This window comes from Channa argus, chromosome 2 (assembly GCF_033026475.1).
Source record: "Channa argus isolate prfri chromosome 2, Channa argus male v1.0, whole genome shotgun sequence".
Lineage (NCBI taxonomy): Eukaryota > Metazoa > Chordata > Actinopteri > Anabantiformes > Channidae > Channa > Channa argus.
The window spans coordinates 6959026-6980214 of NC_090198.1; the positions used below are offsets into that span (position 1 = coordinate 6959026).

General features: G+C 39.6%; 1 protein-coding gene across 7 annotated transcripts; it reads right to left on the bottom strand.

Moving 5' to 3' along the window:
* Positions 1 to 538: 538 nt before the first annotated feature.
* Positions 539 to 21105, bottom strand: eprs1 (glutamyl-prolyl-tRNA synthetase 1). 7 transcript variants are annotated; one of them, XM_067495041.1, is made up of 36 exons: positions 20901 to 21085; positions 19080 to 19164; positions 18029 to 18128; positions 17787 to 17943; positions 17568 to 17689; positions 17287 to 17381; positions 17032 to 17158; positions 16718 to 16910; positions 16449 to 16620; positions 16119 to 16352; positions 15922 to 16006; positions 15457 to 15516; positions 13946 to 13966; positions 11575 to 11685; positions 10765 to 10901; positions 10468 to 10675; positions 10252 to 10364; positions 10001 to 10118; positions 9107 to 9286; positions 8860 to 9027; positions 8361 to 8570; positions 7177 to 7395; positions 6826 to 7053; positions 6479 to 6756; positions 4817 to 4868; positions 4483 to 4692; positions 4225 to 4297; positions 3971 to 4050; positions 3701 to 3802; positions 3373 to 3528; positions 3087 to 3284; positions 2734 to 2907; positions 2413 to 2573; positions 1989 to 2067; positions 1835 to 1899; positions 539 to 1473 (listed from the first exon to the last, which is right to left on the bottom strand). In XM_067495041.1, exons 1-36 carry the CDS (start codon positions 20941 to 20943, stop codon positions 1323 to 1325), a joined length of 4965 nt encoding a protein of 1654 aa, XP_067351142.1. In that variant the 5' UTR covers positions 20944 to 21085; the 3' UTR covers positions 539 to 1322. The 7 variants fall into 7 exon arrangements, with proteins under 7 accessions (XP_067351142.1, XP_067351141.1, XP_067351145.1 ...); XM_067495040.1 differs by having other exon boundaries at positions 17553 to 17689; XM_067495044.1 differs by lacking the exon at positions 19080 to 19164 and having other exon boundaries at positions 17553 to 17689; positions 20901 to 21105.
* Between the last annotated feature and the right edge of the window lie 84 nt (positions 21106 to 21189).

A 21189-nucleotide genomic window follows, 5' to 3' on the forward strand; every position in this document is an offset into this window, starting at 1 on the left:
TGCTGAACTGGCCAGCCTGGGGTCCAGGTCTTTCACCAATAGAAAGCATTTGGCCCATCATAAAATGGAAAATACAGAATGCAGCAACTGGTCTGCTCGGATGTTTAGTTTTTTTTTAAAAAGAGGGGATGGTACACAATGGTAAACATTGCCCTGTTGCAACTTTTTAGAAATGTGTTGCTGTCATCTAACTGAAAATGAGCTAATACTTTCCAGTGTCTCACTTTCAAAACCTATGATATGTTCTATTGTGAATATGGGTTAGGATTAGAAAATTATTGCATTCTGTATTTGTTTTACACATTGCTCCAACCTTTTTAGAATTGGGGTTGTACATTTGTGAAGCTATCACCAAAACGCAGTATTTGTATGTTTTTTCACTGACTAATAAAACAGACTGATTGGTGCAATACCCATACTGACATTTTTCCTGGTACAGTCTCCCCAACACAAAAATTCAAAGACTAACTCTGTAGTGTAGAGATTTTCTTGTGTATTATCAGAATTCAGGTCGAAATCCACCAAAATGCACACAACACTTTGCCACGGAAATTACTTTATTACAGACAAGTGGGAGAGAGTTTTACTGGCTATTAACCATATACATAGTCATCACAGTTGTACATTGTTGGACTCTGGTGCATCTGAGAGACTCACATAAGCTGTGAACCACATACTGTAAGCAGTCATAAAGATAAAGGAAGGCAGACAAAGCAGTGAGAACGCCACCAACTACAAGCCTGAGTACCTGCAGAGTTCCTGAGACAAGTTGGCTGTGAGAGATTAGACTGCTGGAGCAGTTTTCTCCAAGTGGGCAATATGTTGTTCTGGAATTGTGTTCCCCAGCAGTTTAGCCAGAATTCAAAAGGCCTAAATCCACTCAAATCATGAATGCTGACAAAACTATTTTATTAAAAAGAAAGCTAAACCTTTAAGTATGTAACTTTAAAAAACATCACAAATAAAGTGGTTAAAGAATCTAACAGGTGTATTTATTGTTATAGGAGCCATATTCTGAATTATTTTATAGATGATTGGAAAGCGAGTGTTCTTCAAACAACGGCTTTATCAACTATTCAGCCATGTTGAAAGGAAACTGCTTAACAACCATTTCTTCTCACTACTGAACTCAAGCAGTAAACAGATTCTTCCACCTGGACTTCCTTACAGATGCAGTATTTGACATTCCAAATCCCACAGTCCAGTCATCTTTAAACCACTAACCACTTTTAACAACCACAACAGATCAGGAGAAGTAGAAAGAAGGTATGAAAGCCCTTTTGACTACAATGTTCGTCCTTGTGCTCCAGCAGTGCAAGTCTTCAGTAGCTGCGTCCAAACAGGGTGTAGTACTGAGCAGGTTCCTTGCCGCTGATACACAGGTGACCAGGCTGTAGAGTCTTCAGCGGAGAGAAGGGGATGCAGAGGCTCTTGGCTCCCATGGATGGAGCTCCAGGTTCCAGGTCCTGGTCCCTGATAAGAACAAGCCACGAATATGTTAAATTGTAGAAATTGTATTGTAGCAAAATGAGGTGAAACCAGGTAGAAAGAACTAATAATATTTTGTGTTTTCCAAAAACCTGATATGAATAAAAAACTATGAGTGATTTGAAAAAAGGAAAGACTATAAAAAGAAGCTAAATATTCCAGTTTGACCTTCTGCGACCAAAAGTCATCACTTTTTGCATAGATATATACTGTGTATATATAATGCATATTTGATAGTTACTCTTTTGTGTTTTTCATCGTTTCTACACTTTATGTGCCTTTTCCACGCTCAACTTTTAGAGCAAGACACTGACTCTAATGTCAAGCTCTGGCATGTTAGACATACTTAGCAGTGGTTTTCTTGATCCAGTCCTCACACTCAATTTCTCCACAGAATGGGATCTGGACAATCTGTAAAGAGAGACAAATATATTATCAACTAATTACTTGGCAAGAACAGATAATAAAATGTACTGCACTGACTGGATTGTGTTACTCACTTTGCCCTGGTCTAACTCTTTCTGGAACTGTTCCATTGTGTCTGCAGTCACCATGTGACTCTTCAGGTCATCTGAAGCCCTGATGAATAAAAATAAAGCCCTCAAATTCATATTCTTATTCATTTTTATGGACAGAATACAATTCTTGTACTTTGATGCAATTGCCTTTGACTTTGTCGTGTCACATTTATAAGCTCTCTGATAAACCATAAATGGGATGATGCACGTGGATGAGCTGCGTGAGAAATCGTCAGCATTATTACTCGGGACTTAGAGCAGGTAGGATTCACTGCAGTTTTTCCATTTATAAAGTAAGCAAAACCCCTTTTAATACAACAACACATACTTTTCTTTAGTCAGTTGTTCTTGACTGGCCAATAAAGAATAATTTGGTCTGACCCTGCCATGTACTGCGGCATCTTACTTTTTGAAAAGGCTGCTCTGGATGTCCTCTAACATAGCAGCCAGCTTCTTCTCCACCTCAGCCTCTGGAATTGTCACCTTTGCACCTGAGTCTCTCCTCACTGCAACACACTGCTGCTTCTGCATATCTTTGGGGCCTACTTCTAGACGAATAGGAACTCCCTGAATGAGAAATGCATTCAGAAGAAAACTTAGAGATTAGATGATAAAACTGCAGCAAATACTTATTCCAGTATGATGGTCATATATGTAAACACCTTTACATACAGTAGGTATAATAATTTTTTTGTGCTACTGTACATTTATTCTAATTATTAGTGACCTTTAGTTCCCAATGGTTGAACTTCCACCCTGGGGAGTAGTTGTCTCGGACGTCACTTTTCACCCTGATTCCAGCATCCTGGACCCTTTTCAGGTATTTAGAGCATTGGTCCATCAGCGCTTCCTTCTCCTTCTCTGGTAGGGAGGCAGTTATTCCACATGGGATGATGACTACCTGGAAAAGGAAGAAGAAACTGTCTATACTCGTATATCATTGAAAAAAGTAAATCTCTTCAAATGTAATTAGTAAATATTAACATTTTAAAAACTCTAGATTGTTGTACGGTGTGTTTATTTATGCCTTCAATTTAGTATATGTGGTGTATTTCAATATCTGTGTGAGTGACAGTCTACCTGGAGGCAGGCGACCCTTGGTGGCAGTACAAGTCCCATGTTGTCTCCATGGACCATGGTGAGGACTCCAATGGTCCTGGTTGTGATTCCCCAGGAGTTCTGGTAAGCCAGCTGCTTCTCTCCTGGCCTCTTTGGATCTTCAAACATGATCTCAAACATCTTGGAAAAGTTCTGGCCAAGATGGTGGGATGTGGCACCCTGAGAAAGCACAAAGCAGCTAAACCTTTCTTTTCCTGGACTTCCTTTATATGAGAATTAAGTGAATTGAATCCATATACTACAGTACCTGAATGGCTCGACCACTGGCAGAGATAAATGCCTCCACAGTAGTGGTGTAATCTCCTCCTGCAAACTTCTCCTTTTCTGTCTTCCTGCCCTTTACCACTGGTATTGCCATCAGCTCTTCATATACTCTGGCATACAGATCCAGAATCTGCATCACCTACAAACATTTGATATGCAGACACAAGCATAGACATATTTCAGGTTTGGTGCCATTACAGTTTAGTGAAGGTACAGAGTACTGTGAAAGTTCTCCGTGTACTGAACTGAAGTATTTCAATTGCTGCGTCTCTGCACTTATGCATCTAGATCAGAGTTTGCAGGTGTTTTACCTCCTCTGCTGCCTCTTCTTTCGTGGCAAAAGCTGTATGTCCTTCCTGCCACAGAAACTCTCTTGTCCTCAGGAAGGGTTGGGGATGTTTGAACTCCCATCTCTATAAGGGCAAGTGGGGGAGTAACAGCAAGAGGAGAAAAAAAGACTTGCTGTGAGATTATGCTCTTCATCAGCTGTGTAAGTCTGTACTTGTTGAAACATGAAAGTGCACATTTGGATAATGTAAATATGAGATTTCAGTTTATTTAGTAATTATGAGGATACTGACCACAACATTACACCACTGGTTGAGTTTAATTGGCAGGTCTCTGTGGGACTGGACCCATTTAGCGTAGGCTGGGTACATCACTAAGGTATACAAAAACAGATCCCAGGTTCACACCAACAACAAAACCACACCAACAGTATCACTGAATTAAACAGTGTTTCTATAGTGTAACAGATTAAAATAGTGTATATGTTCAGTCTGTGTAGTAGCAGAGTTGTATACACTTGGCTCTATTAAGTGGCTGTGGTTCACACCTGTCTCACTGGTGGGTCTGACAGCAATGGGCTCTGCCAGCTCAGTCTTTCCTGACCGGGTTACCCAAGCAACCTGACAAAAAACATCAGCATTAATAGATTTTAAACATTGTGCTGTGATATTTTCCTATTTTGATTAAAAGCATCTAGTTTTAAACAGTAAATATTTCATAACATTTTAAATGTTTTTTACTTTTTTTAGTGCTGCAGTCAAGTTTTTTTTAAACCATTACTTTGTCTCAAAGAGGTCATCTTTACCTCTGGAGCAAAGTCTGCAATGTGGGACTTTTCCTTCTCCAGGGCCGCTTGAGAGACAAACATAGGGAAGTAGCAGTTCTCCACACCTAACTTCTTAATTTCCCGGTCAAAGAATTCTTTAATGGCTTCCCAGATAGAGTAGGACCATGGCCGCAGCACGTAGCAACCACTGACATCATAGTACTCAACCATCTCTGATTTAGTGATGACCTAAATATGAGTAACAATATTATATTAAAAAGGAATATGGAAAGGACAAAATCCAGATAGCAATGACAAACATGTATGGTCTGTTTTAGCAGAGTAAAAGAGTATCTGTGTTTATTTTACTCACCTGTGCATACCAGTCAGAAAGGTTCTCCTCTTTCTTTGCCTCCAGGCCCAACCTGACAGGACAGATTTAGTTAGTATATGACAAACCTTAAGATGATAGAATAATTTGTGAAAACAATTAAATAAAATCACACAAATTCAAGCATAAATGCATGTTAAACTCTTCACCGCCGTCATATTGTTTAATCTTTTTATTGGAAGAATTTGTCAAATGAAAGACAGTGGTAATGAAGCACTGCTGCTAAAGTGGAATTAGAGCAACTTGGGAAGCACCAACGCCACAAACACCTCATTTGCAAGGTCATGCCTGATTAGTAAGTCTACTGTACAATGACGTCCAGGTAAAATGATCATCACTGCATTGAGACAAATAACAGACCCATTGTCAATCTAACATAACCTTACACAGACAGCAAGCTAGTTTTCTGCTGCCACGGACAAAACAGAAATACAGTAGGATGATCATGATTATTAGTTTTGTTTCAAGAAAAAAAAAATTCTCTACTTTTTGCATCATAAAAATAAAAACAACTTTCCACTTTCAGCAGGACTTCAACTTTAAGTTTTTAAAGATGCTAATGTGCCAAAAAAAACACAACAAAAAAACAAAAAACAAAAACACTCCAAAGCGATGCCAGCTTGTCTGTGAGGCTGAACCATGCTAACAATCTCATGTTGACCATTGTGTTTGCATGTAAAAATGTGTTAATTAGCACTAAACACCAAGTACAGCTGGGGTTGATGGAATTGTCCATGCTTTTCAATTATTCAGTACAAGGCAAAATTTTGACCTAGTGGTGGTGCTAAAGGAAGTTAGGTGGTCACTAAAAATATCAGGATTCATCCTTAGGACACTAAAGATATCTGAACCGAATTACACGACAATCCATCTGCATACACAATTAGTAGTGCAGCCTTCCTTGAGACGGACAGCACACAAGAACTGATGAAGCACATGAAAACCACAGCAAACATTTAAACTCACCGAATCTGAATATGGTAAGTTGTTAAGTTACAGCCACAAGAGGGTTGTGCTTACAGATGATCTGTCTTCAGTATCCAGGCAAAAAAATCCAAGTCTTTCCCAGTTTTGGTTTAAAAGCTAAAATATGCAGCTTGTGGCATTATAAGGTTGATCTCCATCAACTTCCAATTACTGTACATAAAGTGTTTTTTGCAAAAAAATTCAACACTTCCAAACAAAGCATCTTGCTAACAAGGCACTGTAATATGTGAACATGCTTATGAAGGGAGAGATCTTTCCATAAACTTCAGGAAAAAGACTTTATTTGCTTCACAATTTCATTATACATACTACCTATAGTGCCCATGTTTAAAGCTTGCTGGGCTTTGTTAAACACAGGACTGATCAAAAATACAGATTAAAGTAAAGATGAGCAAATGAAAGTGAAAAGCATTTTCAGAACTCCATCCAGCCATCATTTTAACCACTTATACGTGTTCAGGGTCGCAGGAAGTTAAACTTTTACTCCTAGTATTCACTGTAGTAATACTGCAGTATTACCAATTTACCCAAATGTTTTGAGTTAGCTTGCCTTCCCGAGGGGGGGAAATAAATAAAAATCAAACAACAGCAAATGCTGAGTTTAATCGCTGACTGGATCAACTTCTTTACCTTTCTTACTTGTTTCTAGACTCTCACCGTGTTTGTTTCTTAGGTCCTTGACCCTCTCCTGAGCCTCCTGCGCCTCCTCCTGATGACTCTTTGCCCTGACCACCCTTGTCTCCTTTACCCTTCTTTCCTCCTCCTGCTCCTCCTCCTCCTCCCTGTTTCTCAGACTTGTTCTCCTTTTCCTTGCGGTTTTTTTCCTCTCCTCCAGTGGGTCCAGTGGCAGTCACTGGTTTGTACTCCTTTCCAGTAAGCGTCTTGTACTTGCCCTTCAGGTCCAATAGAGTCTTCACTGCTTCATCTACCTGGTCCTAATATGAAAGAGCAGTTAACGGCTACAACACTAACTGGATTTTATTGCACCCAGACTGGCCACTTACCTTGGGGGCCTTCTCTGACTTCAACTTTCTCACCAGCTCTCCCTGTGTTGCTACCTGTGAGAAAAGCTCCTCTGACTGTGGGGAAGAATTGGACTTTGTTGAGGAAGAGCTGGAATGGGCCTGGGCAGGGCTAGGTGGGGCTTGACCTGGTTTGTAATCCTGCCCGGTCTGCTGTTTGTACTCTGCCTTTAGATCCAGAAGTTGTTTTACTGCAGCATCAACCTGATCCTGATGAACAAATCACAGAAAGAAACAACCATTCAAGTCAATAAGTCAAAGAGCAGTAAACAATATCAGGACTAAATTTAGACTAGATCAAGTCTGAAAGTAGTGAAAACTCAGTTTTTTCACCTTGGGAGCTTTTTCAGCCTTCAGTTTCCTGACCACTTCTCCCTGCTCAGAAACCTTCTCATAGACCTCTGTGGCAGCAAGGGCAGAGTTAAGGGTTTTCTGGACTGGAGTGGAGGATTTCTGAACTGGAGCTGCTCCAGGCTTGTACTCCTGGCCTGTGACCTGTTTGTACTCCTGCTTCAGAGTAAGCAGCTGCTTCACTGCTGCATCAATCTCTTCCTAGGAGAACAAAATACTACAACTTGTAACTTAAGTGAAGGACAAGATGCATGTGCAAATAGAAACTTGGTCTTTAACCAGAAAGACTATGGCTCTTGTGTTGCAGGTAATTTTAATACTGTCACCTATTCCAACACTGACTATTATGGGAGTGAGATTTACCTTCTGTATTTTGTAAACAAAAGTTGTCAATTAAATGAATTATTAGATTCAAGGTCATAAAGCCACAAAATAGCAGGTTTCTCGCAAGTTTTACTTAAAGACTATTTGGACAGAGTACAGATGTTAGTAAGTAAACCTAAAATAAATCATGACTACGAATATTGGAAAAGATTTTCAGGCAGCAGTCACAGTGATTCATGGCATCAAAATTTAAAAGAGGGGAATGTGTGATTATAGGTGAAGTAGGCTGGTGATATTCTAGTTACAGTTCAGTGGTCACTTTTACTACCATTTCGCTGAGAAATGGTAGTAAAAGTGTAGCAAAGTTCTTTCTTTTAAGAACAAGAGTTTAAAACCTTGAGCTACTTAAATTATAATTTTTTTATTACAGAAACAAAAATAAAATACACCAACCATTTTGGAAGCTACAGCCGGAGATTGTTATAGCTAATGTTAATAATTTACTATACATACAAACAAATCAAGCATTTCACCTATAGCTTGTTGCAATTTACCAGCATTTCTTGAGGTCTCGTGGCCAATAATCACTCTGAAGCCTAATGTTCCCCCAATGCCCTGCCACCACTTGGTTGAGTAGTGGTCTAAGTTAATAGGCCTCAGTCAACAACTCCACCAGCATAAAGTGTATATAGTGTGTGTGTGTGTGTGTGTGTGTGTGTGTGTGTGTGTGTGTGTGTGTGTGTGAGCTCCTAGTCATCACTGATAATTGATATTTGTCATAAGCCGCATCACACTAATTTTTGTTATTATTCTCTAAGCACCTTTTTTTCCACGATAGATACCTTGGGGGCTTTTTCAGACTTCAGTTTCCTCACAACTTCCCCCTGTTGTGCAATACACTGATACAGGTCTGAAGAAGAGGAGGTCGCTGGAGAAGGAGCTGAGCAGGCCACGGTGGGGAGAGTCATTCCTGGCTTGTATTCCTGACCAGTCAGCTTTTTAAACTCTGCCTTGAGAGCGAGGAGCTGCTTCACAGCTACATCAATCTGGTCCTGGTACCATCAACATATCATCTTATAGTTGCATAGTCGTAAAGGAAAAACTTGATTGGCATGCAAACAGCATGCGGACATGACCCGTGACTGGACAAATAGTTTAGAACAACACCAGCAAGCAACAGGACCAATTAGTTTGGACATGAGAATTTACTCAACAGACGCATGAAGGTGCGAGAAATAGTGGGACAATTTGTGATACTGATATCAACAAATGGACAGTGGAGTGCGATTAGTAAAAAAATGAGTGTGGACCTCATTAGTGATTGGACAAACATTCTGGTACCTTAGGTGCCTTCTCTGCCTTCAGTTTCCTGACCAGCTCGCCCTGCTGGGCAACACGAGTGAATGGACAAGAGGGGGAGTCTGCAGAAGACACGGGGTGGGCTGGAGCGGAAGTGGGAGGAGCCATTCCTGGCTTGTACTCCATACCTGTTTGCTCCTTAAATTGTGCCTGCAGAAAGACAAAAAAATAAGATAATTAATAACGTATTCAAATGAAGTGTCGTTACTTAACATAATATCAGATGTACCTTTAGAGAAAGCAGCTGCTGAACTGCCTTGTCCACTTCGTTTTTGGCCGCTTTGGCAGCCTTTAGCTGGCGGACAGCTTCACCCTGGGCTACAATGCTAGAGAACAGGTCACCAGCTGAGGTTGGGGCAGGTGTGGGGACAGAGGCTAGAGTGGGTGCTGGGGCAGAGGTTGGGGCAGCCTTTATAGGGGTGGAAGCATAAGACAAGAAGCAGATTTAGAGATGATGAATGACAAGAAATTGTCCGATACCAGTTTATACTATAATTTCTGCTTTTTTAAATGTTATTTTGGATTTTAAAAATAAAAGACAAAAGCAAACAAATCACAAATCCTCATCGCATCCATTTCTTTCTCACAAGCTAGTAAGTAGCTTGCTAACTAGCAAACATTGTGTAAAATGCACAACCAGCACTTTTCCCAGCATGTTTTGCTGAGCTGTAACCTTGTAGGACAGGGACTTAGAATATAGTGACCAAATAAAGTTCAACAAACATTCTCTGCACAGACATGCATCCGCAACAGGTGAATTTTAACTATTTAGCAAATGTCAAATTTATTTTCGGTGTATTTTTTGGGGGGGCTAAAAGATGAAGCAGCCACCAGGCAAACATTTCCCTAATTTGTATTACAAGTTACACAATTTCAGTCAGTAATTTCATAACCAGTGAACACTAAGGAACAAAAGATCTGGGTGCATCTGGGTGCTAATGTCTAAATAATTAAGTTAAAGCTTTGTCCTTAACCCTGAGTTATCGAACACCTGTAGCCTTAGTGCTACAAATGTCATTTTAGATGTTTTTGATGCCAAAATCAAGTCTGACACCGACTACAGGTATATAATTAGTGTTAAATATAATAGGTCCTGAATCTCGTTTTGTCTGAAAGCACTTACTGTGCTGCTGGAGGCCTGGTTCTTGCTCTTATCCTTGGATCCAGCAGTAGGCATTTCTTTGGTGTGACCATCAGGAATATAAAGCAGAACACAGGGACTGTCCTTACAGCTGTTCGGGCTAAAGAGCACAGAAACCAGAACTATCAGAACATTACCCAAAACATCTAGGACCTAAAAACAGTAATAGGACTTATTTTGATGATTGAAGCAAGGCTCATCCCCCCCCCCACACTAAACACAGTTTCCCTCACCTGACTGGCTCATAGGGCTGGTCACAGATGTAGAAGCCTCTTCTCTGAAGCTGGATGATGTCACCTTTCTTTACATTCTTCAGACAGGGATCACCAAGCATTTTCTCCTCGGACTGAAATATTAAAACCAGGGGAAAGAAAATATGTTAAAATGACTAAAATAAACATACTTTTTGTACTGTACAGTAACATATGAACAAAAGCTGCAGAACAAACCTTGCTGTTTTTATTAATGTACTGTTTGAAGTCATCATCTTTGGTGATAACAGCTTTGGAGATAATAGGCTGGTAGGTGATGCAGATGGTGGGCAGCAGGGGGGCACTGTTTGTGTCAGTCAGCCATGTGATCTTGGTTGTTTTCTTGTAGTCCTTGTTGTCCAGGTTGAGACGAGCCTCCAGGGACGTGACCTTACCATCAGGCCCTCTAGGTGGTGAGAAAAGAAAGACAACAATTTAACACAACATCACATGCTTATTAAGAACAACATGAAATAGCTGAGCAATTGTACATACTTGTTGATCTTGGTGATGATTAGGTTTCCCCAATTGATAAAGGTGACCACCTCGCCCTCTGACAAGGTCTCAGCATCTGCCCCCTCAATCAGAACATGAGGTCCATACCAAACCTCCTTCCTTCCCACATCTGTGTTCTGGTTGTAAAACATAATTAACTTTAGAACTAGCAGGTCTTTTTCTAGTAAAAGATTTAAGAGCACAGCACAGCCTAATGGACAATAACAGCGATTTCACACAATCAGCCTAAAAAAAAATCCATTGTGCTGACAGCTTACATTACTGAAAACCACTGCCCAAGTCCTGTCGTAATTTTAAGTACATTCTCTCTCCCTTCCAAGGCCACGCTTGTTTCTGTTTCAGAGACCTAAACATGCTCACCATAGTTAATTCTTTTTAATTTAGCCTGTTTTGCATTAAAGTTAGTCAATGTTACAGTTGTAAAAGCATTAAAATCAAATGCTCTGTCAGTTGTCTGTGATAATAAAGGTCTGATGACAGAGCTTTAAATGTAGCTGAATGTAGCTGCCACATAGGACCTTATTATCATCATTATCATTCGGAGTGTCTGGAGACTTACTAGTTAATAAAATATTCAACATGAATGTGCTGAAATGTTCTAAGCAATACAGAATTGTGTTCAATTGTCTACAGGACATGGAAGGTGTACAAAGAATATTTGGTTTGAAATCAGCACAACCACTAGTTTGAGAGAAATGTAGTGTCACCAAGTACTGAAAGTAAAACAAGGTGTTGTAAGCTCATCAATTAGAGAAATGTAATTTGTATGTTTGTGTGTCTACCTCTAACCTTAGGGTGTTTTGCCACTTCTTTCATCTCCTCTGTAGCCTCTGGGACAGAAACAGGAACCACATAGGAGGCAGACAGAGCAGTGTATCTAGGAGCTACTGGGTCAATAACCTAACACACACAGACAAAGACACACACAGACACACACAGACAGGTCAGTAAAAGAAAACTTTACAAAAATCTCCACATACAAAATGCCGAGTAATGAAAGGACAAAGCAGAAAATGGTGGTTTCATTAGGCTTCAATAGTTCTGTCTGGGGGAGAAAAAAAAACAAAAGTAAAAGAATAAATAAATCAAAATCACATAAATATTCTAGTTTAGAAAGTGAAAAGACAAACAACATAGAAAACAAGGGGAAGAAAAATAAATGCTGATCATGAGTCAGTGACTTGTTTGTTGCACATCAAGGTAACAAGCTTGTATTTCAGCTGCTTATTCAGCCACCATCCAATTTCACTATTTTACCAGCCAGCTAGAGTGACTAGGAGCCCAAATGTTAGATGAATGATATGCAGAACTGACTAAACATTACAGAAACAAAGGGGTCACGTTGTTTAGATTTCACGAGAACATCACACAAAAAAAGATGATGCATGCTCCAAGTGTTACAGCATTATATTTTGCACAAAGCACATCTGAAGTCTTACATAAATGATAGACCTGTTAAATTAGGTGGATGTAGTCAATTAATTAAGAGGGAGCTCCTCAAATACTTGCTCAAAAATATGCAATGGACAGTAAAAATAAAGGAAAAGGGATAGATGGAGAGGAAGATGTGATGGAATGACAATTTATCTAAGAGTACAATGTCCTGGAGTTTTTAGTTTGACTACATTTTTGCCTCACATACAAAAGACACAAGAGAGAAGTAATGCTAATGCACCTTATTGGTGTTTTTTTTCCCCGTCCTCATAAATTTAAGTCTTGCAAACTTTTTTGCAGTGCTCACAAAATTAAACTTTTGACCTTATAAATGCCATAAAGAATGCAATGCAATACCCCTGTCAGTGTCATGGGGGCAATATAAATATAACATAATTCTTCAACCAACAATTGTTTATTCATTATAAAGTACATAAATGTATTAACATACATTCGTGCATCCAAGTGGAGGTTGGGCACATGGAATCTGAATGGATCATGTTCAAAGCTTTTATTGTGGAAGCAGCTACTCTGTGTTTTGGCCACATGGTTGTTGGTGCCTGTTATGTCACCAGCCTGAGAAGGTGGAGATGTATATAGCAGCCAGGCTGAGGGAGAGAGAAGGCAAGGTTGAAGGACTCCTAGAGTTTAATTCTCCCCCATCTCTCCGGCAAAGCTCCTCAACAGCCGGGTGCCAAGTGTGGATGTGATTAGACCTGAGATGCTGAAGGCTCTGGACACCGTTGGACTGTCTTGGCTGACACGCCTCTTTAATGTGACATGAAGGATGAGCTACGTGGCATGAACAGAGAGACTGACAAACCAGTTCCCATATTTTAAAAGGGTGATTGAAGGGTGTGCTACAATTATCACGGTATTACAGTACTCAACTAATGCCAGGATGCTGAAAAAGAGACACTGACTGTTGAATGCCAAATTCAGAAAGACCAGCGCTGTGGAACAGTGGACCAACTCTACTCTTGCAATGCTGCTGGGAGGTCATGGGAACTTACCAATAGACTCTACATGTGTTTGGTGGATTTGTAGAGGGCACATGTTCTCGTGGGGACTACTGCATAAGGATGGGATGCCTTTGTTATCTAGACCTTATATTACTGAAGTGTCCACTAAGGTGCACAAAATAACCACAAAGACAAAACTAAGGCTTTTTAATAACTTCTCAGGCCTTTTTTTAAATCCAAAGGACACGTCTTTCACTACTACATAAGTGGTGCCCTTTGCTTCCTAATTTTCTTTATTAAGAGGTAAGTTATTTGGATATATTATACCATATACATACACTGATCAACCACAACATTGAGTACATCTGTACAGTCTAATGTAATCCAATACATCAACTTTGACAAGGTTACAAATTTCTCAGTTTTTAAGTTGAAACTTATTACTTATTCTTAAGGTCTTAGTGGATGGTGAAGTCTTAGTGGATGCATTAAATTGGGATGTGGTTCTAATGTTTTGGCCACTCCACCAAAAACGATGATGGGGGCAAAACATTAGAATCACCTCTCAATGAAATGCACTCCAGTACATTAGATTATACAGTCGTAACTAATGTTGTGACTTGTTGGTGTATACATGCTGAACATCTGTTTGGCTGGTAAAATAGGCAAAGCTGTTGGTGGACTTTCAGTTAAACCAGCCCATGATGAAAGCAGGGAGAGAGTTAGTGAAAGTAAGAAGAGGAGAGGAGGAGGTGGAGGAGTACCTTCAGACAGCTAATTGGCAGCTTGGAAATAGAAAAGTGAGATGCTGTTTAATGTCAGATACAAGGAGGGAGGAAGAGAAAGAGGAAAAAAGGTAGACACATTTACACGGAAGGGCCTATTTATAAAGGTCTTCCCTCGGCATTGCACATTTCTGTTTTTGCTCATCTCGTCTTGTCGAGCCCTTGTCTAATTATTTTTTGCTGTTTACTCTGCCTTTTATTAGCCTGAGTGTAAAAATGTAAATGAAACTAGTTGTATTTAACTTGCAAGTAAAGAAGCTGCAACTGTGTGGGAAACAATCAAGTTTTATAAGAATACAATTAATCTTAAGATTTTAAAAAGGGTTCGCATGCACGCGGGTTCGCACACGCACACGCACACACACACACACACACACACACACTTTGTGCAGGGATATGTTAGTCAGTTACTCAAAATTGATTTATCATTTCATTTAGGTGTTCTGGGAATTATACCTGTAAGCCTGTGCTGTAGTGTGTACTGTTATTGCAACATTTTGAATATTGTCAAGGTGACATGAAGGATTTTGGGGCATGACACTGGCTGAAGAGTGTAGGGAGGAGCAGGTTAGTTGAACATGCATAGGAGAAGCAGCTGTTAGTTCACAGATCTTGACCTCAGTATAAAATGATACTGCTACATTTGGGCCTGCCACATAAATGATATTCTAAAGATAAGCGATTAGCATATTCAGCCCCTCTGAATTTAAATATTTATTTAAGGACAGTTTTTTCTTTTTGAAATAAGTATAAAATATGACATTGATTCAAACTGGATCTCACTTGTCAACTTCACACCTGACCTGGGGATGAAGCAGCACATGCCAGCGAAGAAAGACACAAAAGAAGCAACACTAATGTCCTCAAGGAAGAAAAGAGGGTAAAAACATGAACGCAAACCACAGCGAGACACAAAATGAAGCAGCTAGCTTATTTTTCCAAAGTTCACATGGAGGGTAAGGGTAGGGTAATGTGGCAGGAAATGTGGTGGCAAAATTAAAGTATTCAAAAAAAATGAGATTACAAAGCAGAAAGCCATGCCAGCGGTGAACCTACAGGTAATTCTCTAAACCCCTGTCAAAGACAGGGTTTAGCCTTATAGCATGTTTACGCATTACATTGTATACTGATCCATTCAGAACATCTTCAGGGGTAAAAGTGAACCAGATAAATAACTTTACCCTGACCAAGAACAGTCTTTCGTTAACTGAAACCAGTTATTTACAATGGACTCTTACCTTAAACACCCTAGCTCAGTAGATTCAATTAAAACAATTGCGTGCACAGGAACATTCTAACTAACTAACACTACCATCTAAGTAAGCAAATGTATCAATTTGTGTAATGTGGAAAGTACTAGCTAGTACAATTAACTTTTTCTATCTCTCAATTAACCTACACATTGGTAGGGGTCAAAGTGGTCTACAGTAAGTAGTATCTAATTGTTTTATTTTTTATTTGCAAGATTAGAGAAAAATTAAAAGATGTACCTTCTTATTAAAGGCCCAAATCTTGTCCCACTCCATGTTCACTACTGACCGTGATCCACCCTACAAGGAAAAAACAACATAAAATGTATTTTTTTATTAATATTATATATAGGATCAAGTTAAAAAAAAAAAAATATATATATATATATATATATATATATATATATATATATATATATATATATATATATATATATATATAAATAAATTTTTCTGGGACTGTTCTTCAAACAATCCAGGCAAACGTGGAGTTAAAAAAAAGGGGCTAAAATGATTCTTATTTAGCTACCCAGATCTGGCTAATTGTTCCTCTTTTCTGAAAGAAAATTGAGTAGAGCAGTAATTCATTAAACCTGAATAAAGATTTAACTTAAACTAAAATAAACATTCTTTATAGAAGACAAGTCTCTATCCATCAAACCATGCTCCTATCTTTGTTTAAAAGAGCTATGCTACCAAAGTTACCTGAGCTGCTATGAACTGTTTCAGACCCTCCACAGTCATTCCTCTCCTCAGGACTCCTCTGACAGTGGGAAAGCGAGGGTCGTCCCTGGAGGATGAGGTGAGAGGGAGTTAAAAGAGAGCACAGAATTCGAGATGGAGAGAACGTCAAGTGAAAAGAGGAAGAGAAAGATTACTGAGGGAATCTTATCTAAACCCACCATCCATCGACATATCCCTGGTCAACAAACCAGGTGAGCTTCCTCTTAGACAGCACTGTGTTGTTGAGGTTGAGCCTGGAGTACTCCCATATGTGGGGCTTCCTGAGGCGCAGGGCAGCGATTATCCAGTAGAACTGCTCGTCACGATCATGGTACTCGGTGGTTCTAAGAGCGTGAGTCACACCCTCCAAGCTGTCCACGATAGGGCAGGCAAAGTCATATGTTGGGTAGACTCTGTAAGAGAAGTTATGCAGAGTTAGAAAACATAATATTTGAATGAAAATACTCCATGTTGAAGCACATGGCAAACAAAAGTAAAAAGTCCAGTACTTGTAAGTGTTTCCAGTACGAGGGTGGGGAGCATTCTTGCAGCGGTAGAGGGTGGGATCTCTCATGCAGCCATTGTTGGAGCTCATGTCAATCTTGGCCCTCATGCAGCAGGTCTGACCGTACTCTGTCCCAGCTTTCATTTCTGACCACATCTGCATGTTCCTCTCCACCGCTACATAAGAGAGAAGTTGCATATTGGATGTTCATAAAGTTTTGCAAGTGTGGCATCAAAATGTACTGTGATTGTTGCCATGTGTTCCAGGGCGTACTGTTTTTTCTGCATTCGGACTCAATACGCTGCTCTCGCTCCTGCTTCATCTGCTCAGGAGGGGTGTTGTCAATGTACGCTTTGCCCTCAGTAAGCAGCTGTTCAGCAAATTGCAATATAATGGGAAAATGGTCGCTGGTGTAGGTGAACTGGTCTGGATGGATCTGGAGCATGGCAACATCCTCGAGTATGACCTAAACAGAAGCAGAGCCATTCAGGAACAACACCACCAAACTAATTTTGAGGCATTTTGTATAATTTGAATAAGGACAAATTCACCAGTTTTCATTTTCTCAGAGACCTTTACTGTCTCACCTTCTCAAAGTCCTCCTTTTCCTTCTCTGGGTTGGTGTCATCAAAGCGCATAATGAGCTTGCCTTTGAATGTAACCTGATAATGTTGGTTGAGCAGTGCAGCCTTAGCATGGCCGATATGCAGGTACCTAAACATAGAGTGAGAGAAATGTTCCCGTTAAGAAAAGGTACCAGGTGCCTAAAAAAAAAAAAAGACTTCGAGAACTATCGGTTGTCTACTTTCTGAGCTTCTGATAAAATCCAGATCAGGCCTTACCCGCTGGCTTCAGGAGGGAATCGAACCACCACTTTGCCCATTTCAGCTCCTGGCAAATCCACAAACTTTCCAACGTCCTGCTTTTTCTCATTCATCTATCAAACAGAGACACAGTCAGTCAGTCGTTATTGATTATTGGGTTAGTTTTGAATCAGGGACAGAGCATATTCTTTGTTTATTCAGTATCCTAAGCACAAAGCCCAGGTCTGACCTGTGTTGCTTCACATAAATGATCTTCACTAACAAATATTATGTTGCACACTTACTTTGGACTTACTCACTGGAGCTTTCTTACTAGTGTACTTGGTGCCAATGGAAGTAAAGGGGACCTGTGAGCTAAGGAAAGAAAACCAACGATTGACGTGGGAGAAGGATTCGCTCTGTCTTGGCCATTCCTCATGACCTGCAGAGAAACAAACCCAACCCATAGTTTAACCACAAAAAGTCCATACTAACAGACAGGCAGCAATGCAAAGTAGGACTTTTCAGGTACAACAGACCTTGTAGGGCAGCCCAGATGGATAAATCAGCTAGGGTAAGAGCATGTCCAACCAGGAACGTCCGCAGGGAAAGGGCCTTATTCAGTTCATCCAGTGCCACAGTCAGACCAGGCTGACCGCACAGACGCCGAGCACTGAACTCTAACCAGTGGTCGACCTGCAGGAATCAGACAGCAAATGAGAACAGAGAACGCAAAACTGTTACAAAATATATCACACACGGACATTAAAACATAACAAACCTCAGTTTGCTCCATCATATTGGCTCCGTAGAGGCCAAGAGCAGGAGCCACTCGAGCCAAGTACCGAGAGATAGAGTTGGCATCACTGAATTGAATGGAACTGAGGGAAGGACACAAATGAGATACATTAGTAATAAACTATTACAGCAATAAATTTCACACCCTCAAACTCAAACAGGTCCATTTAAAAATTAATTGCACACATCTTTTTTCACTTTTTTCTATTTTCTAATTTGCAGATGAATACTAACGAGATCAAAACTATGAGATAAAGGCTAAAATATGCAGCAAGCAAATTTAAAAAAAATAAATATTTTATATTCCTAGATGACAGTTTTGCACAATATTTGTAGTACCTTCAATAGCTACATGAGATCATCACTTTGAACTTAAGAGTGACAAAGGTTAATGGGTAGAATTCCTTCCCTTCACCATGTGTTCGGTGCAATCAGTTTTGTTATGCCAAGGTGAAGGTATTAGTAACCGTACTACTGTAGTTATCTGTATTATAACAAGAACCATTAAAGTAACTAATGAAAAATAACAGTTCTCCATATCTTTAAGATATAGAAGTTAGTTAAACCCAGAATATTTCTTCAAGTGCAGTTGCAAAACCCATCAAATGCTATGAAGACCTTATGAGGACCCCTGCAGGAGAGAGATAGACCATGTTTTACTGCTACAGCAGAGCAAAAGCTGAGCAGTGTTAACAGCAACAAAAACACTAATTAAAAGGCAGCTCAGACCAGAGCCTAGACGAACACATCTGCATTTTTTTAAGTGGTGGAAAGATACAAACATGGACTTCAACAGAGAAGTTTGTGCTAGTTTCACTCGAGTCGGACTTTGAGAGAGAGCCCTATTTATTACATATTTCTAAATATGTTATTTTACAGATGTTGTCAGTATTAATACAATGAATAAATAAATAAATAATCACGGAATTTGTCCACACTGTTGACTGATACTTTACACCCATTCACTTCTATGCCTTAATGCTGCATGTTTGATCAGCTAAAAATATTTATAAAAAAATAATTATGTCACATACTCTGAGACATGAAGCTGCGTGTCGTTGCCTTCTTTTACTGACACCTGCACACTGCCCTTCACGTGCTCAGCTGCCAGAAGTGCCCCTGCAGGACAGACGAAGAGGTTTAACATTAGTGTGTTTGTGCAGTGATTCTGAAAAATTAAGTTACAGCCTGAACCAAATCCATTCACTTCGTTTAGTTACTGGTATGCTACCAGTTTCACATCATATCCAAAAGATCTTTTCAATTCAGACATTAATGACTTCCATGACTAAACCTTCAAATATTTATTAAAAACCGGCTAAACTGGTCTTTCATCTCAGCCTGCTTCAACAGCTGTTCACCAAATACAATGTTAATGTTTAGTTGAAAACTCAAATTGACTTGATATTATTATTATTATTATTATTATTATTATTATTATTATTATATTTAAAAGGAATACCGCTTCATTGCAAATGTGCAGCATCATGGTTCCTTGGACATAAATAACAGTAGGAATGTTTATAAGATAATCCAGCAGGACAATAAGCCTTAATAAACTACATTAATAGAATGTTAAATAAAATACTGTCAAAAACAAACAAACAATGACAGTTCAATTATGCAGTTCAACGCAGGTCAATTGTCTGTTTTTTCTTTTTGGTGTCTATGATTTTGATGTAATGTAACTTCTGCATTACAGTAAAATTGGAGCTGCAGAATGTTTTCTACTTTCGGTAGATTCTTCCCGACAGAAAAGAACTAGGATTGTGATCATCCTCACGTGCCAATGATCAAATCATCTTCCCATGATTTCCGGTGCTGGGGAAAAGCGAGTGAAATAGAAATCATTAGGCTAAATTTGCACTCCCTCTCCAACTCTCCACGTTTCACGATGCTTGCATCAGCTTTGCTGTACACTGCCAAGGAGGAGCTGTTAGCCACTGCTAAAGCTAGTCATTACAGTAGCTAATGGTGCAGAACACTATCCCTTAGAAAACCTAGTCCCGACTTTATTAAACACTGTGCAATCAAATGTTGCATATTAATACAATGGGTGATAAATTCATTTTAGTTTAGGTTGTCGAAACGCAGAAAAAACAAAAACAAAACAAGTGAGCTAACCAGAGTTAGCTAATGTCAGGCTGGTAACTCATTCAATACGAGTGTCCATTGGAAAGATATGATTTCTCTCCATGTCATTTCCAAGTTCATTAAGACTTTTTGCACATAATGAAACAATGTTATGTGTCTGTCACATTGCACGTTTAGAGTTTTTATGTTATGTAAAATGTCAGCTGCTGATATTTAAAGGAAATAATAAAAAAAACTGCCCACATGTTGTGGTTTTGCGAGTGCCACGACGGCAAGCTAACGTAACTTTAGCGTTAGCTTAGTGTAGAGCCCGGAAAGTAAAGAAATCCAATACACACCCCATGTGAACATACATGGACATAGAGTCCAGCCAATGTCAATTTATATACAGGTCAAGTTACCGGCGTTGCTATGCTGAAAAAGACCACTCCGTAAATAATGGCATTCTTCAAGTTTCCTTCCCCTGCTATTTATTTCGGCTGATTTCGAGACAGCAAAGTTAAATTGTAATTACAATTGTTACTTTTGTTTTTTTTTTGTAATAATGTTTATGTCTGCTGCATAACACAGACGATCCTAATGACAGTACCAATATCTCAGTTTTGAGAGGCAGCTATCTACGTTGGATTTCTACGCAAACACACAATGAATATGTACAATTTCCACATGACTTTGTCAGGATTGCACGTAACGCAGCTAACAGCTAGCTAAGGCAGCTGTCACTGGGTGCTTTCAATGCACAGTCGCAGGCTGCAACTCACCTAGAGGCGGATTGCTTGTATTGATGGTGAGGTTTAACGCCATACTGTGAGATCGTTCTTCCAGCCAGGTAGTAACAACCCTGCTCACTGTTTAGGACACAAACAAGAAAGCCAAAAGAGAGGATGGACTGATTCTCCACTCCACACCGAGTACCAACCACGGCATGAAGAGGCAAACGTTTGTCTTCTTCTTCAATTGGTTTTGCGTTTTTTTTTGTTTTGTTTTTTGCAAACTGCCGCCACCTACCGAACAGGGGTGTAGAGCGGCGATTCACAATAAATTTCTAAA

What these genes read in the sequence shown, in the direction of transcription:
- eprs1 (XM_067495040.1), bottom strand. Translation starts at nt 20,943, where the DNA reads ATGGCGTTAAACCTCACCATCAATACAAGCAATCCGCCTCTAG. An exon ending in ATATGATGGAGCAAACTGAG is followed by an intron (nt 17,944 to 18,028) that starts GTTTGTTATGTT and finishes TGATTCCTGCAG; the next exon opens with GTCGACCACTGGTTAGAGTT. An exon ending in GGACCTAAGAAACAAACACG is followed by an intron (nt 4,869 to 6,478) that starts GTGAGAGTCTAG and finishes CTGTCCTGTCAG; the next exon opens with GTTGGGCCTGGAGGCAAAGA.